The sequence below is a fragment of the Schistocerca gregaria genome, chromosome 2 (genome assembly GCF_023897955.1).
Source record: "Schistocerca gregaria isolate iqSchGreg1 chromosome 2, iqSchGreg1.2, whole genome shotgun sequence".
Classification (NCBI taxonomy): domain Eukaryota; kingdom Metazoa; phylum Arthropoda; class Insecta; order Orthoptera; family Acrididae; genus Schistocerca; species Schistocerca gregaria.
The window spans coordinates 300,478,529-300,496,637 of NC_064921.1; the positions used below are offsets into that span (position 1 = coordinate 300,478,529).

The 18,109-nt window shown below is 44.4% G+C and overlaps 1 protein-coding gene across 6 annotated transcripts in view; it reads right to left on the minus strand.

The window, feature by feature from the left end:
• Positions 1-18,109, minus strand: part of LOC126336915 (disks large homolog 5-like) — a 185,498-nt gene that overhangs the window by 53,688 nt on the left and 113,701 nt on the right. For all 6 annotated transcript variants that reach the window (XM_050001046.1, XM_050001047.1, XM_050001050.1 and 3 more), the window contains exons 21-22: positions 17,911-18,075; positions 16,783-16,907 (exon numbers count right to left, since the gene is read on the minus strand). In XM_050001046.1, the coding sequence (XP_049857003.1) occupies positions 16,783-16,907; positions 17,911-18,075 (290 nt within the window). The remainder of the gene's footprint in view (positions 1-16,782; positions 16,908-17,910; positions 18,076-18,109) is intronic.

Sequence of the window (18,109 nt, forward strand, 5' to 3'; positions counted from 1 at the left end):
GATGATACCATTAGAATTAATGCAGTAAGATCCCCACTGTCTATGGAACTATTCTAGAAGGTGTCAGTCTCATTACATGATCATGTACTGGGTCCAATAATTTCAAAAACAAAGGTGCCACTGAGCCATAAAGATGGCAACCAAAATTCAGTTGGGTCAAAATCAGCACCTGGAAAATACAGAGTAGAGGCATGCAATCTGCACCACAAGAGATATTGGTGAGAAAGCAGGTAGCATCAAGCTTTCGCATGTGAATAACATATTCGTCATTGAATATGGAGCAGCCATGTCAGCTTTTTATCAGAGTTAAAAACATCTGAACTGCACAACAGTGTTCAAGTTGAATTTTGGGTTTGGATGAAACACGGTGCGACATCAGAAATCCACATTTTTGTGGGAGGAAAAGGTCCAAGTGGAGACCCTTTGAGTGGTTACATGGAGCTGGCATTCAACAAAGGCTACAAACTGGAAGCTATGTCAAATGCAACAGTCATTGATATACAACACAGGGGTAATCACTGTTCTGACAGTGGACGTTAGCCCACTGCTTGCAATAAGGAAGTGTGTATCAGTCATTATGGAGCTCTGAGGAATGCTGTTCTCTGGGACCTGGAGTAGAGTGACCTATCTACTTTAACCCCAAAATGATTTGAGCAAGAAAAATTTATAATAAAAATCAGTAGTAGGGCGCCTTGAATGCTCCAGCCACGGAGGGTAGGCAAAAAGTGATGGAGCCTACCAGTCTTATGTAGGTCAGTCATTTAGATCAGTACCAAACATTTAATGTCGATAGGGTATCAACCAAAACTCCAATTTAGTCCAAACTATGTGCTGCTTGGGTTCAAGCCCCTATGATGACAGTTCTTTCTTTTTTTTTTTACTGTATTATGACTGAGCAGAAGTGTTGTATGGGACTATTAATACTTCTGCATATGTGATGCAATTGTTTCTTTATTCTTTTGCTCCAATTGAGTTAATTCTGTGAAACTACAAATGCACTAACTGGTTCATCACAAATGTTATCTGTCCTGTCACACACGTCAGACAGAACACCATACCTATCTATACAAGTGTACTCTAATGGTTTGCTACTTTTTACTCTAGAGGTTTGCTACTTTCAACCAATGAAGCTAAGTAAACTGACAAAAAAATATAGCTACAAACTCCAAAAAGCCCTTTTACATGTCAGGAAAATGTTCTCCCTTGTAACAGTTTCACATGTAAACAGTTTAAGCAAATCTGTGTCAGCGACATCTGGTAGTTTGGATGTTAGAAAAAGCCTGTCGTTTTTATGTTACTAACCTAATCCACTAGTCACTACTGGACTGTCCCTCATGGCAAATGACTGGGGTAGGTTGGGTGGGTGGGGGTGGGGGTGGGGGTGGGGGTGGGGGCAGAGGGGTGGGGGTGGGGGGTGACAAAAGGCCTCGTGATTCAATAACTCAGCATTATCATCAGACTACCACCCTTTCAAACAGTTTTTAGAGCACACTGGAAAGTCTAATCAGTTGGCACCTGTCGAGGACATTGGGTTTCTGCCTGATTTATGGTTTATGATGATGACACTTTCTCTCCATTACAGAGGAAAAACATATTCTAATCAAGTACAGTTGCAAAACATGAATAGATGGTGTTGTGAGTCACTCTCAAATGTTTGATCATCGCCTTACGCACTGATCAAGGCCTGGGGCTGTCTTTTACATATTCAAAAGTAGCTGGGTAAGAAGAGAACGCCATTGCAAAGTGGGTGCGAGATGATCAGTAGTAACCGACACTCTAGTAGAAACACTCACATGGGGAGTATTCATGAAGCAACCAACCAGTCTCCACAAATCACAATGCTAAACAAAGATTTTTATCTTTCTCAGATAGCAAATCCCCCTCAAGAGCAAGGATGAATGCTCCAGTGCCAATTTTGTGGTCTGGCACGCCTTGACACACGTGACATATGAATCTTGCCCTCACTTCTCGAGGTTTTTGCATAATTCCTCATCTGTTTGCAGCATTATGTAACAGTGAAAAATTATACCGTGTACCATGTTCAGATGCTTGTGGGGTGTTACATAGATAGCTACGTCACCAAGTTTCTTCCAAAAAAAGTAAATGCTCCGGCCTTAGAAAAATTCACTGTTTTTATTATGGCAGACCACTTCATAGTTTACGAGGAAAGAGATTTCTTCAAACAATTTTTTTTTTTTTCAAAGAATGGCTTGATAGCCGTTTGCCTCCTCCTGCCCACTTGGGCTGGCAATAACGCTGGGTATAGGGTGACCCCATTGCTTGGCATGCACTAAAAAAAAAATTGATGTGTGGACCAAACACAACTAACCTGAAATGAATGTTGAAAAATAATTGTCTGGTAAAAAGATATAAACTAACAAAGTGGGAAAAGCAATGTGTCCTATATGCAAGCCAAGATACCAACAAAGAACGTATCCTATAGACCAAGTCTGAGGAAAGATATAGCCAGGGAGTAAGGTTGCAGAACACGCAAGGAACAAATACTGCAATGGCTGTGGGTCCATGCCCATGCTCACCATGCACATGCTCACAAGAGATTTGTGAGCCTTCTGGGGAGCAAATTTCTTTAAATGAAAAAAGGAGGAGAGAAAGAAAGCTTAATGCACAAAGTTTCAGATTCCTGGACTACAGCATGAGCCACTTGTGTGTAAGTTCCATCTGAAAGGATAAAATAAATGTGGTTTCACTGTCTCATTTAGATAAATGTTTAACTCAACTCCTTTCTCTGAATCAAAAATATGAAGTACAAACAACAACAAAATGAAATAAGAATACAAACAGAAAACTAAGAGCTGTGGATAATTTCCTCATTTTATGGCCTTTTTGATAAGATGATCAGACTTAGTCAATGTTTGAAAATCATATCACCATAGGTCCAGATTACTGAAGCTTATGGATGAATACCAAGGATTGGTACATCAGTTAGACAGGAACCTCACCCTGGATGAATACCAAGGGTTGGTACATAAGTTAGTCAGAAACCTCACCAATCATTCAAATATTCAGAGATTCAGTCCCTACTTTGACTTAGGATTACTATTATGTATTTGCCATTAAGGTAATCAGCATAACTTCATACTACACACAGTCACAGAAACACACTGTCCTAGCACTGCAGTCCACTTGTGTAGGGTAGTGTTGTTTTTTTCTTTGTGTGTGTGTGTGTGTGTGTGTGTGTGTGTGTACTGGAGAGAGGGGGGGGGGGGGGGGAGTTATACACACAGTTTCGCCTTACAGTGAATTGATTTATTCTTTACAGTGTTTGTATACCATTCAGTATTTTTCATTACTGTATTAATTCTTGCATTTGTTCTGTTTAGATGACTACTCGTATTCTCCAGTGAGCCAAAACACAGAAGCATCTTCAACATATTGAAAACTATCAGTAACACTCTTCTTGAAAATCCAGAGAGCAATGTCTTTTGTATCAGTCTGAATATCTTTCTTGTGGAACTCATTCTTCCAGCAGAACGAAGCAGTGGCCGGATAAAGTCCAAGCAGAGTTATCAAATCCGATCAGTAGTCTCAACTAATTTACTGGAGCTACCTTAAATAAAGAACATACTTCAAAAATTTGCCAGTGGTTTGGCTGCTTGCTTTAACTGCTTCTCCAAGTAGCTATAAATTTTGGTACATATTTTCCTAACACCATTTCAACTGGCTCCAGTTGTCACCGGTGTCATATTTCCAGGGCAGCAAGTTAGATATTTAGTTTTGCCTGTGTTTTGTATCTTCTACTCATATTTGTAAAGTGATTCCTTTTTTTCAATTACATATTACAAACGGAGCATGTTATATCTTCACTTTGTAACTGCCTTCTACTGCAAGTATTAGCGTTTAATTTCAACACTGTTGAATCAGACTGATTACTGACATTTTGGAAAGGATCCAGGTCCACAAAAAATAAATTTAAAAAATCTCTCTTAACTTAAATTAAAATTTAAAATTACTACTTCTACACCCCACCCCCCCACCACACGCACGCACGCACACACACACACACACACACACACACACACACACACACACACACACACACACAGGCCTTGTTGGTTGAAAGCTCACTTTCCGGCAGTCTTGTTGTTGTGCTATCTGCCACCAAGCGTCTCCCCTATACAGTGAGTATAAACTATCCTTTTCATAATATTGCTAATATACAGGGTGGTCCATTGATAGTGACCATGCCAAATATCTCATGAAATAAGCAGCAAACGAAAAAACTACAAAGAACGAAACTCATCTAGCTTGAAGGGAGAAACCACAGGGCGCTATGGTTGGCCCGCCAGATGGAGCTGCCATTGGTCAAATGGATATCAACTGCACTTTTTAAATAGTAACCCCCATTTTTTATTACATATTTGTGTACTATGTAAAGAAATATGAATGTTTTAGTTGGGCCACTTTTTTCGATTTGTGATAGATGGCACTGTAATAGTCACAAACGTATAAGTACGTGGCATTACATAACATTCCACCAGTGTGGACGGTATTTGCTTCGTGATACATTATCCGTGTTAAAATGGACCGATTACCAATCGCGGAAAAGGTCAATATCGTGTTGATGTATGGCTATTGTGATCAAAATGCCCAATGGGTACGCACTATGTATGCTGCTCGGTATCCTGGACAACATCATCCAAGTGTCTGAACCGTTCACCGGACAGTTACATTATTTAAGGAAACAGGAAACGTTCAGCCACATGTGAAACGTCAACCATGACTGGCAACAAATGATGATGCCCAAGTAGGTGTTTTAGCTGCTGTCGAGGATAACCCGCACATCAGTAGCAGACAAATTGTGCGAGAATCGGGAATCTCAACAACATTGGTGTTGGGAATGCTACAGCAACATTTATTGCACCTGTACCAAATTTCTATGCACCAGGAATTGCATGGCGACGATTTTTCACATTGTGTAGATTTCTGCCACTGGGCACAAGAGAAATTATGGGACAAGTGGAACATCAGCGACCTTGGCGGGTTAATGTATGGTGCGGCATTATGGGAGGGAGGATAACTGGGCCCCATTTTATCGATGGCAATCTAAATAGTGCAATGTATGCTGATTACCTATGCAATGTTCTACCGATGTTACTACAAGATGTTTCACTGCATGACACAATGGTGATGTACTTCCAACATGATGGATGTCTGGCACACAGCTCGCGTACGGTTGAAGCGATATTGAATATCATATTTCATGACATGTGGATTGGTCGTCGAAGCACCATACCATGGCCCGCATGTTCACCGGATATGACGCCCTCGGATTTTTTTCTGTGGGAAAAGTTGAAGGATATTTGCTATCGTGATCCACTGACAACGCCTGACAACATGCATCAGCACATTGTCTATGCATGTGCGAACATTACTACTCTCTGTTGAGAGGAATGTCGTTACACGTATTGCCAAATGCATTGTGGTTGACAGACATCATTTTGAGCATTTATTGCATTAATGTGGTATTTACAGGTAATCATGCTGTAACAGCATGCGTTCTCAGAAATAATAAGTTGACAAAGGTACATGTATCACATTGGAACAACCGAAATAAAATGTTCAAACTTACCTACATTCTGTATTTTAATTAAAATAACCTACCTGTTACCAACTGTTCATCTAAAATTGTGAACCTTAGGTTTGTGACTATTACAGTGCCATCTATCACACAGCCAAAAAAGTGGTCCAACTAAAACATTCATATTTCTTTATGTACTACATGAATATGTAATAAAAAATTGGGGTTCCTATTTTAAAATAACACAGTTGATATCTGACTGACCTATGGCAGCGCCATCTAGCAGACCTGCCATAGCACCAAATGGTTTCCCCCTTCAAGCTAGACAAGTTTCGTTCTTCGAAGTTTTTTCGTTTGATGCTTATTTCGTGAGTTATTTGGCCCAGTCATGATCAATGGATCACCCTCTATACTTAACTACTGTGAGTCTGAATATCTTACATTCTGTTTTGTCTTGACCTTCTGCATCTAGTGAATATTTATTTAATGCAATAGCATTTCAGCACCTCTTCAGTCTCAAAAATGTTGAATGTTAATGCATAGTCACTGCAACCAGACAACTCATAACTAAGAAAAGTGACCTGGCTGCCTGCTTTAATTGTTTCTCCAAGTAGCTACATATTCTGATACGCATTTTTCTAATAGAATTTCAACAGTAGTCTGTAAGCTTTCACTGTCAGAAGTCAATATAGGAAGGATGGGAGGAAGATTTACCACCTCTTTGACAATAAGCTCATCAGAGACAGAGCACTGATTTGTACAGTCCAAAGATGGTGAAGGAAATAGATATGCCCTTTAAAAGGGATCATATCAGCAACTGCTTTGGCTGATTAAGAGTAGCCATGCAAAAACTAAGTTAGGAGGGCCGGATGAGTATCTGAAGCCTCCTCTAACCAAACGTGGGAGCAGTGGGTTAACCACTGCAACACTACATTCGGTCTTCCAGTGACGAAATGATTTTATATACACAGCCCCATCACATTAATGTGACCACAACCTATGTTCGATGACAATATGCAATAACCACTCAACCACTCACAATTTAAAAAGGGAAATGGATAGGTTAAAGTTAGATATAGTGGGAATTAGTGAAGCACGGTGGCAGGAGGAACATGACTTTTGGTCAGGTGAATACAGGGTTATAAATACAAAATCAAATAGGGGTAATGAAGGAGAAGGTTTAATAATGAATAAAAAAATAGAGTGCAGGTAAGCTACTACAAACAGCATAGTGAACGCATTATTGTGGCCAAGATAGACACGAAGCCCATGCCTACTACAGTAGTACAAAGTTATATGCCAACTAGCTCTGCAGATGATGAAGAAATTGATGAAATGTATGATGAGATAAAAGAAATTATTCAAATAGTGAAGGGAGACGAAAATTTAATAGTCATGGGTGACTGGAATTCGAGAGTAGGAAAAGGGAGAGAAGGAAACACAATAGGTGAATATGGATTGGGGGTAAGAAATGAAAGAGGAAGCCGTCTGGTAGAATTTTGCACAGAGCATAACTTAATCATAGCTAACACGTGGTTCAAGAATTATAAAAGAAGGTTGTATACATGGAAGAATCCTGGAGATACATGAAGGTTTCAGATAGATTATATAATGGTAAGACAGAGATTTAGGAACAAGGTTTTAAATTGTAAGACATTTCCAGGGGCAGATGTGGACCCTGACCACAATATATTGGTTATGAACTGCAGATTAAAACTGAAGAAACTGCAGAAAGATGGGAATTTAAGGAGATGGGACCTGGATAAACTGAAAGAATCAGATGTTGTAGAGTGCTTCAGGGAGAGCATTAGGGAACGAATGACAAGAATGGGGGGAAAAAAATACAGTAGAAGAAGAATGGGTAGCTCTGAGGGATGAAGTAGTGAAGGCAGCAGAGGATCAAGTAGGTAAAAAGCAGAGGGCTAGTAGAAATCCTTGGGTAACAGAAGAAATATTGAATTTAATTGATGAAAGGAGAAAATATAAAAATGCAGTAAATGGAGCAGGCAAAAAGGAATACAAACATCTCAAAAATGAGATCGACAGGAAGTGCAAAATGGCTAAGCAGGGATGGCTAGAGGACAATAGTCAGGATGTAGAGGCTTATCTCACTAGGGGCAAGATAGATACAGCCTACAGGAAAATTAAAGAGACCTTTGGGGAAAAGAGAGCCACTTGTATGAATATCAAGAGCTCAAAAGGAAACCCAGTTCTCAGCAAAGAAGGGAAAATAGAAAGGTGGAAGGAGTATGTACAAGGGCGATGTACTTGAGGACAATATTTTGGAAATGGAAGAGGATGTAGATGAAGACGAAATGGGAAATACGATACTGCGTGAAGAGTTTGACATAGCACTGGAAGACCTGAGTTGAAATACGGCCCCGGGAGTAGACAACATTCCATTAGAACTACTGATGGCCTTGCGAGAGCCAGTCCTAACAAAACTCTACTATCTGGTGAGCAAGATGTATGAGACAGGTGAATTACCCTCAGACTTCAAGAAGAGTATAATAATTCCAAAACCAAAGAAAGCAGTTGGTGATAGATGTGAAAATTACCCAACTATCAGTTTAACAAGTCACAGCTGCCAAATACTGATGTTAATTCTTTACAGACGAATGGAAAAACTGGTAGAAGACGACCTCAGGGAAAATCAGTTTGGATTCCGTAGAAATATGGGAACACATGAGGCAATACTGTCCTTTCGACTTATCTTAGAAGAAAGATTAAGGAAAGGCAAACTTACGTTTCTAGCATTTGTAGACTTAGAGAAAGCTTTTGACAATGTTGACTGGAATACTCTCTTTCTAATTCTAAAGGTGGCAGGGGTAAAATACAGGGAGCGAAAGGCTATTTACAATTTGTACAGAAACCATGTGGCAGTTATAAGAGTCGAGGGACAGGAAAGGGAAGCAGTTGTTGGGAAGGGAGTAAGACAGGGGTGTAGCCGCCTCTCCCCAATGTTATTCGATCTCTATATTGGGCAAGCAGTAAAGGAAACAAAAGAAAAATTCGAAGTAGGTATTAAAGTCCATGGAGAAGAAATAAAAACTTTGAGGTTCGCCGATGACATCGTAATTCTGTCAGAGACAGCATAGGACTTGGAAGAGCAGTTGAACGGAATGGACAGTGTCTTGAAAGGAGGATATAGGATGAACATCAACAAAAGCAAAACGAGGATAATGGAATGTAGTCGAATTAAGTCGGGTGACGCTGAGGGAATTAGATTAGGAAATGAGACACTTAAAGTAGTGAGGGAGTTTTGCTATTTGGGGAGCAAAATAACTGATGATGGTCGAAGTAGAGAGGATATAAAATGTAGACTGGCAATGGCAAGGAAAGCATTTCTGAAGAAGAGAAATTTGTTAACATCGAGTACTGATTTAAGTGTCAGGAAGTCGTTACTGAAAGTATTTGTATGGAGTGTAGCCATGTATGGAAGTGAAACATGGACGATAACTAGTTTGGACAAGAAGAGAATAGAAGCTTTCAAAATGTGGTGCTACAGAAGAATGCTGAAGATTAGATGGGTAGATCACATAACTAATGAGGAGGTATTGAATAGAATTGGGGAGAAGAGGAGTTTGTGGCCCAACTTGACAAAAAGAAGGGACCGGTTAGTAGGACATGTTCTGAGGCACCAGAGGACCACAAATTTAGCATTGGAGGGCCGTGTGGAGGGTAAAAATCGTGGAGGGAGACCAAGAGATGAATACACTAAGCAGATTGAGAAGGATGTAGGTTGCAGTAGGTACTGGGAGATGAAGAAGCATGCACAGGATAGAGTAGCACGGAGAGCTGCATCAAACCAGTCTCCGGACTGAAGACCACAACAACAACAACACTTACAGATGGCAAGAAGCAGTACTAGCAGTGGGATGTATGTAAAGCTTATTTGGGGGATGTGGAAAACAATGGAGTTGTTGTTAAGCAGAAATGGAGTGATGTACCTGACGACCAAAAGGGCATATTCATTGCCTTTCGGGCTATGGGTGGAATCAGTTCCGAAACAGCTAAGTTCACAAACTGTTTGCATGCTGCTGTGGTTAAAGTATACTCCAGATGGCAAAATGGTGCTATCCAAAATGGCACTGAGGCAACTGTGGTGCACCACAGGCAAAAGATAACAGGGTTGAATGATGGCTGCGGAGGTTGGTTGGTTGGTTTGTGGGGAGTTAAAGGGACCACACTGCTACGGTCATCGGACACAGGACAAGAAATACTCAGACAAAGAACAGACAAAACAAAGTAAAACTACACAGAGTGTGGCGGTGGTTGGCCGACCAGAGGGATAAAAAAAGGAAAAGCCAACCACCGAGAACATATTAAAAACTCAGTTTAAAATCGTAGGCCAAAGGCCAGAATCAACACAATACAATAAAATGAAACAGAAACACTCAGATTAAACGATAAAAAACCCCTGACCAAATAAAACGTAAAACTAAGTCAGCTATAGCAGAGTCATCTGTTAAAAGTGCAGGGAGCGTGTCAGGCAGTGCGAACGACTGCCTGAGCACAGCTAAAAGTGGACAGTCCAATAAAATGTGGACCACTGTCAAAATGGAGCCGCAGCGACATAAAGGTGGGTCCTCACGTCGCAATAGGTGGCCGTGCGTCAGCCTTGTGTGCCCAATGCGCAGCCGGCAGAGGACAACAGACTCTTGCGAGAGGCCCGCAAGGAGGAGCGCCACACACCGGTAGCCTCCTTGATGGCCCGAAGTTTATTTCATGAAGGCAGGGTGCGCCATTCAATGTCCCAAAGGTACAGAATTTTGCTGCGTAGGAACGCTCGAAAATTTGTCCAGAGATGGTGTACTGGTGGCCTCTTTCGCCAGGCGGTCAACATTCTCATTGCCGGGTATCCCAACATGGCCTGGGGTCCACACGAAGACCACAGAGCGGCTGCAACGCGCAAGAGCACACAGGGACTCCTGGATAGCCAACACCAGACGAGAACGAGGGAAACACTGGTCGAGACCTCGTAAACCGCTCAGGGGATCACTACAGATAACGAAGGACTCACCTGAGCAGGAGCGGATATACTGTAGGGCTCGAAAGATGGCGACCAGCTCAACAGTGTAAATGCTGCAGCCATCTGGCAAGGAGCGTTGTTCGGAATGGTCCCCTAGAGTTAGCGCATAACCAACACGACCAGCAACCATCGAACTGTATACAACGTCAGAGCCCTGATACGTGGCCAGAATGGAATAAAAGCGGCGGCGGAAGGCCTCTGGAGGGACTAGGTCCTTCGAGCCCTGTGCCAAGTCGAGCCGAAGGCAAGGGCGAGGAACACACGATGGGGGTGTACACAATGTGGCCCGGAAAGGAGGTGGAACAGTGAGAACCCTAAGCCCAGAAAGAAGCTCTTTGACTCGGACTGCGATCGTACAACCTGAGGCCGATGTTCTGGCAGATGGACGACCGATTGCGGGAACAGGAGACGATAGTTGGGATGCCCAGGCAAGCTAAAAACGTGGGCAGCATAAGTGGCCGGCAAACGTTGACGTCGTAACCGCAGGGGAGGGACACCTGCCTCCACTAATATGCTGTCCACAGGGCTGGTCCAGAAGGCACCAGTGGCAAGTCGTATCCCGCTGTGTAGTATTGGGTCCAGCACCCGCAAAGCAGATGGGGATGCTGAGCCATAAGCCAGACTCCCATAGTCCAGACGGGACTGGATTAACGCCTGGTAAAGCTGTAGGAGAGTAGATCGGTCGGCACCCCACCTGGTGTGGCTCAGGCATCACGTAGCATTTAGATGCCGCCAACACGCCTGTTTAAGCTGCCGAATATGAGGCAGCCAAGTCAACCGGGCATCAAGAACCACCCCCAAAAACCTATGTGACTCTACCACTGGAAGAAGTTCGCCGTCAAGATAAAGCAGCGGCTCCGGGTGAACTGTGTGTCGCCGGCAGAAATGCATAACGTAGGTCTTGGCTGCCGAAAACTGAAAACCATGCGCTAAAGCCCAGGACTGTGCCTTGCGGATTGCGCCCTGTAGCTGACGTTCAGCAGCTGCAATGCCAACAGAGCTGTAGTAAAGGCAGAAGTCGTCAGCATACAGGGAAGCAGAGACAGAATTTCCCACGGTCGCAGCGAGCCCGTTAATGGCTATTAAAAACAGGCTGACACTTAGAACAGAACCCTGTGGCACACCGTTCTCCTGGACTTGGGAGGAACTATATGAGGCCACGACGTGCACGCGGAAGGTACGATAAGACAGAAAATTGCGGATATAGATCGGCAGAGGGCCCCGAAGACCCCATCCATGAAGCGTAGAAAGGATGTGATGACGCCATGTCGTATCATACGCCTTCCGCATGTCGAAAAAGACAGCGACCAGATGCTGACGGCGGGCAAAGGCAGTACGGATGGCCAACTCCAGTATCACCAGATTGTCGACGGCGGAGCGGCCTTTACGGAACCCACCCTGAGATGGAGCCAGAAAGCCACGAGACTCCAGTACCCAATTCAAGTGCTGGCTCACCATCCTTTCAAGCAACTTGCAAAGAACGTTGGTGAGGCTAATGGGACGGTAGCTCTCCACCTCCAAAGGGTTCTTCCCTGGTTTCAGAATGGGGATAACAAGACTTTCCCACCACTGCGATGGAAACTCACCCTCGACCCAAATACGGTTGTAAAGGTCGAGGAGGTGTCGCTGGGAGTCCACTGAAAGGTGTTTCCGCATTTGAGAGTGGATGCTATCTGGCCCAGGAGCGGTATCAGGACAAGCAGCGAGGGCACTGCGAAATTCCCACTCACTGAATGGAACATTGTACAATTCAGGATGGTGGGTGCGAAAAGAAAGACTCCGACGGTCTATCTGATCTTTAATGGAGCGGAAGCCCAAGGGGTAGTTGGCAGAAGTGGAATTCAGAGCAAAGTGCTCTGCCAAGCGGTTTGCAATGACGTCGGAGTCAGTACAAACCGCTCCATTCAGTGAGAGCGCAGGGATACTGACAGGGGTCCGATAGCTATAGAGGCATCGAATCTTGGCCCACACCTGCGATGGAGTGACATGGAGGCCAATGGTGGACACATACCGCTCCCAGCACTCCTGCTTGCATTGGCGGATAATGCGGTGGGCTCGCGCACGCAGCCGTTTGAAGGCGATAAGGTGGTCGATTGAGGGATGTCGCTTGTGATGCTTTAATTGCTTCAGCGATCTCAGGCGACCACCAAGGCACAGTCCGCCGCCGAGGGGACCCAGAAGAACGGGGAATGGCGGATTCAGTGCCAGTAACAATGCCGGTGGTGACCGATTGAAACACTGCATCAATGTCATCGTTAGAGAGAGGCTCAATAGCAGCAGTGGAGGAGAACAAGTTCCAGTCAGCCTGATTCATAGCCCATCTGCTAGGGCGCCCAGAAGACTGACGCTGTGGCAGTGACAGAAAGATCGGAAAGTGGTCACTACCACACAGGTCGTCATGCACTCCCCATTGGACAGACGGTAAGAGGCTAGGGCTACAGATCGAAAGGTCAATGGTGGAGTATGTGCCATGCGCCACACTGAAGTGTGTGAAAGCACCATCATTTAATATCGAGAGATCGAGCTGCGCCAATAAAGGCTCAACGATGGCGCCTTGACTTGTTGCCACTGACCCACCCCACAGATGGTTATGGGCGTTAAAGTTGCCCAGTAACAAGAAAGGTGGCGGCAATTGGGCTATCAGAGCAGCCAGGACATGCTGCGCGACATCACCATCTGGTGGAAGGTAAAGACTGCAGACGGTAACAGCCTGTGGCGTCCACACCCGAACAGCGACAGCCTCTAAAGGTGTTTGGAGAGGGACAGACTCGCTGTGAAGAGTTCAGGACATAGATGCAGACGCCACCAGACACCCTTTCATGAGCTACCCGGTTCTTATAATAATCCCGATAGCCACGGAGGGCAGGGGGTTCGCATTGCCGGAAACCAAGTTTCCTGCAGAGCAATGCAGAGGAAAGGGTGTAGGCTGATAAGTTGGCGGAGCTCCGCTAGATGGTGGAAGAAACCGCTGCAGTTCCACTGGAGGACGGTGTTGTCCATGGCTGAGAAAGGCGTGACGGGACTGAGAAGGAAGATTACGCCGCTGGGTCACCTGCTGCCTCCGATGGAGCACCCGTGCAAATTCTATCCATTGCGTCTGAGGGACCGGCGAGATCGAGGTCCTCAGCGGACGCAAGAATCTCCATCTCGTCCTCAGACGCAGAACTTGTAGGTAGCGGGTTGTGTTCCTTCGGTTGCCGTCGTTGAGAGGGCTGATTGGTGTCAGTCTCCGGAACCGAAGATGATCGCGAAGCTCGATGACCAGCGACCTGTGGCTTCTTCAGCCACTGGTTGGCGTCTGCTGTGCCGTTGGTAGGAACCTGGGAAGGGAGTGACCCAAGGGATCCCTTCCGAGCGAGAGAAGCCGAAGAAGACTTATGCTTCTCCGGCTTAGAAGTGGGGACTGGTGTCCCCAGTGGTTTAGTGGGTGCTGCTCCCGAGGTAGATGGTGTGGGAGCAACAGCAAGAGAAGGGGACCCCCATCGTCAAGGAGGCAGGTGAGGTCCTCTGACACTGAGAGCTAACTGTCTGTGGTGCAGCTAAAGGAGCTGGAGCAGGAGTGACAGTGGAGGCATAAGATGACATCATGCGCACAGGATGTAGCCGTTCAAATTTCCGCTTAGCCTCAGTGTAAAACAGTCAGTCCAGGGTCTTATATTCCATGATTTTGCGTTCTTTCTGTAAGATCCTGCAGTCTGGCGAGCAAGGTGAATGAGGCTCTCCACAGTTGACACAGATGGGAGGCGGAGCACAGAGTATCGGGATGAGATGCGCGTCCGCAATCTCGACATGTGAGACTGGAAGTACAGCGGGAAGACATATGGCCGAACTTCCAGCACTTAAAGCACCACATCGGGCGAGGGATATAGGGCTTGACATCACAACGGTAGACTATCACCTTGACCTTCTCCGGTAATGTATCACCCTCGAAGGCCAAGATGAAGGCACCGGTAGCAAACTGATTGTCCCTCGGACACCGATGAAAGCGCCGGACGAAATGAACACCTCTACGCTCTAAGTTGGCGCGCAGCTCATCATCAGACTGCAGAAGTAGGTCCCTATGGAAAATAACACCCTGGACCATATTTAAACTCTTATGTGGGGTGATGGTAATGTTAACATCCCCCAACTTCTCAGAAGCAAGCAACCTGCGTGACTGGGCCGAGGATGCTGTTTTTTTTTTTATCAAAACTGACCCAGAGCGCATTTTAGACAAGCCCTCCACCTCCCCAAACTTGTCCTCCAAATGCTCTACAAAGAACTGAGGCTTCATGGATACAAAGGATTCCCCATCAGCTCTGGTACAGACGAGATACCTGGGCGAATACATGTCACTATCATTCATTGCCTTTCGTATCTCCCATGGTGTGGCCAGGGATGAGAACGATTTGGGGTCATAAACGTTAGCTTTAAAATGAGCCCTTTAACGCTTAGAGACTGCTGGTGGCTGGCTACCAGCAAGAGATGATGTACCACACTTCATTGCAGGACATCTGCCCTGATGCCACCTACTCCGACCAAGGGCCCTCCCCATGGGCGCCACCCAGCCACAGCAAGAGCCACCTGGCAGGATGGCCATTGCCGGGAGTCCTGATGCCCCCGGGAGATGGGCATCTACTCCTTGGCATACATGGGGAGTTAACGGCGCAGGCATCAGTAGAGCGATCCCTGTGTTGTCAGGGGGCTACAACCAACAGGGTACATGGCGGCCCCACCACAACGGACTGGCTAGCGTGCTGGATCTTAGGTGCAAAAATGTATAAGGTCGTTGTCGCAGCGAAAAGCAACACTGCACAGTGCAGCGTGGTAATCGCACCCAGGGACGTATCCTCGCCCAAGAGATGGAGAACGAGCGGGACACCATTGCAACGATGAGAAAGCCAGCTAAAGGTCTCAATGCACGACAGATACAGTGCACCCTTCCGCAATTGGCTCACTCTTCGGAACAATTTAGAAAGATTGAGGTCAAACCCGAAAGGGGACCATCATATAAGGCTGAAAAGGTTGAGACTCCTTTTAGTCGTCTCTTACGACAGGCAGGAATACCGCGGGCCTATTCTTACCCCCGTACCCGCAGGGGGGGATGGCTGCGGAGATGCATACAGCTGAATAGATGTACAACTGTTGAGCATGTGACCTACCAGATGAACCAAGTGGCTACCAACAGTCTCTCCTCAATAACAGTCCAGTGAACATTGCTGCATATAAGCTTCCGCAGCAGATGCCTGGTTTATGCACCCATGCTGACGGACTATTCATCAATGACAAAGGCTAGAACTTCCACACCAATATCGCTACTGCCTGGCAACAGATAGCCTTTTCAGGTGAAACATGTTTTATGCTCTAAAATGTCTGAAAGCAAACATCCTGCAACCATTGTTGGAAAGGTCCAGAAGAAGAGTGACTGTTATGGATTGGGGAATGTTTTGTGGCATTTCCTAGGTGATTTCATCATTCTGGAAGGCACAATGGACCAACACAAGTATGCATCTATCTTGGGGCTCATGTCCACCCCTAAATGGCTTTGTTTCTACTCATCACAATGGCACATACCTGCAGGGCAGTGCAACATGTGGTTCAAAGAGCATGAAAATGAGTTTATCGTACTCTCCTACGCACCAAACTTCCCAGATTTAAATCTGACCGAGAATCTGTGGGACCATCTCAATTGGGCTATTCCCGCCTTCAGTCCTCAATGAAGAAACATGGCTCCACATCCCTGGTGGTACCTTACACAATGCCACTTACTCTCTCCCTGCACATATCAATTTCATTGTCTGGTCTGTTACAAAAGATGCCTGATGGGCTAGGACACAGGAAACTATGGATGGTGGTGGTCATTCACATCATTGGTAAAATAATTCACCTGTTCCAAACAATTGTATAAAAACAACTACAACCTACTGAGCTATCATGTATGTAATGAATTTTCTGAGTGCACTGAATTACAAAAACAGAAACTTATGTAGGCAACCACTTACAAGTCTCCAAAGGCTTCCATATGTTTTCTTATGTGCAGGAGCCACCAGATTGAGTTCTCAGATTGAGTTCTTATGTATTATGATTCCAGTAAATTAAGTGAGTTTCAGATTTTTTTAAAAAAATTATAACAGTGCATTGTTAGCCTCTTCCTCTCAATGTATCTTTCATGTTTAGACTTCCATATATAAAACTGTTTACGAATAGAACATATTATATTGATCATACTTACTGTCAATGTTGTATTGAGCAAGGATGGTGACCTTATCAGCTGGTTTGGCCAGTTCATATGCAGCTTCCTCTGCCGTTGCATGCTGAAGGTCAGTGCCATTATATTCTAAAATTTGGTCACCAGTCCTAAGGGATAAAAAAAACCAGCCTTTGCTTACCTTTTCACATATCTAAACAATTAATTTGTCAGAGTACTTAGATGTAACTATTTATTTTGTTTTAATATCATGTCACTTCTATGAAATGAGTGTACATATTTCACTATCAAGTTAGTCAAATCACATCTTACATAAAACAGGATTAATCACCACCACCACCACCACGACCACCACTTCTTGCTGTCAATAAGTAATGAACAGAATAAATATCTGAGAAGACAAATTGAACTGCAGGATGTAAAAATAAATGCAAGATGCAGATTAGTCCTTGACACTAGAAGAATTGATGCTCTTGTAATGGGATTCCACTATTATGTATATGTACCACTACTTCTCAGGTTTGATGGCAGATTGTAAAAATCAGTCTGACATGATATTTCAGCACAGCATCTGGTCACTATTTTCAGAAGAGAGGCTTCTGCTGTGTTTGGCAGAATTTAGCAACAACTTTTGATCTGAAGACAGTAGCCAGGTGGACTGCTGCAATATTACACCAAGTTGCTTTTATGAACAATTAGCAGAGCTAAGAAGAATATCATAAAGCAATATGAAATTGTAAATCAAAGATGAAGGAAATAATCCCAAAAATCACTCACTGAAAGTAATTTATGGAAGCCACTATAACAACTACACAGCTATAAGTCTATAAGTCTATAACTACTGAACACTGGACACATTCTTAAAGGAACTTTTTGTTTTTTGCAAGAAACTGCTCATAATACCCCTCCCCGCAATTTACTGTTCCTCCTGAAATTATGGAGACTATGTCGGGCTGGGTTATAGTAAGGACACAGAGGTGGTGGGAAGATGAGAAATTTAGATGCCTGTGTTCCAAGCAGATGTTGCCATAGGCCACAAACTGTACAAGTTGTTGTTGATGATGATGATGATTATTATGATGATGATGTGCATCAGATTTTCACTGCAGCAAATTTGGCATGTTCTTGTTAAAGGTACAGCATGTTTCTTACCGTAAACCAGCATTATGGGCCACAGAATCTGGCTGCACACCATGAACAAAGATGCCAACAGCATTTCCACCCACCAAACTCACACCCAAGTGACTGCTTTTTCTTGTTTCAAGAAAAAGATACCGAGGTTCACGAACCGGAATCTTATTTGCATCATCTGGGCTTCTGGAAACAACAATCTACATCAACAAATATCTAC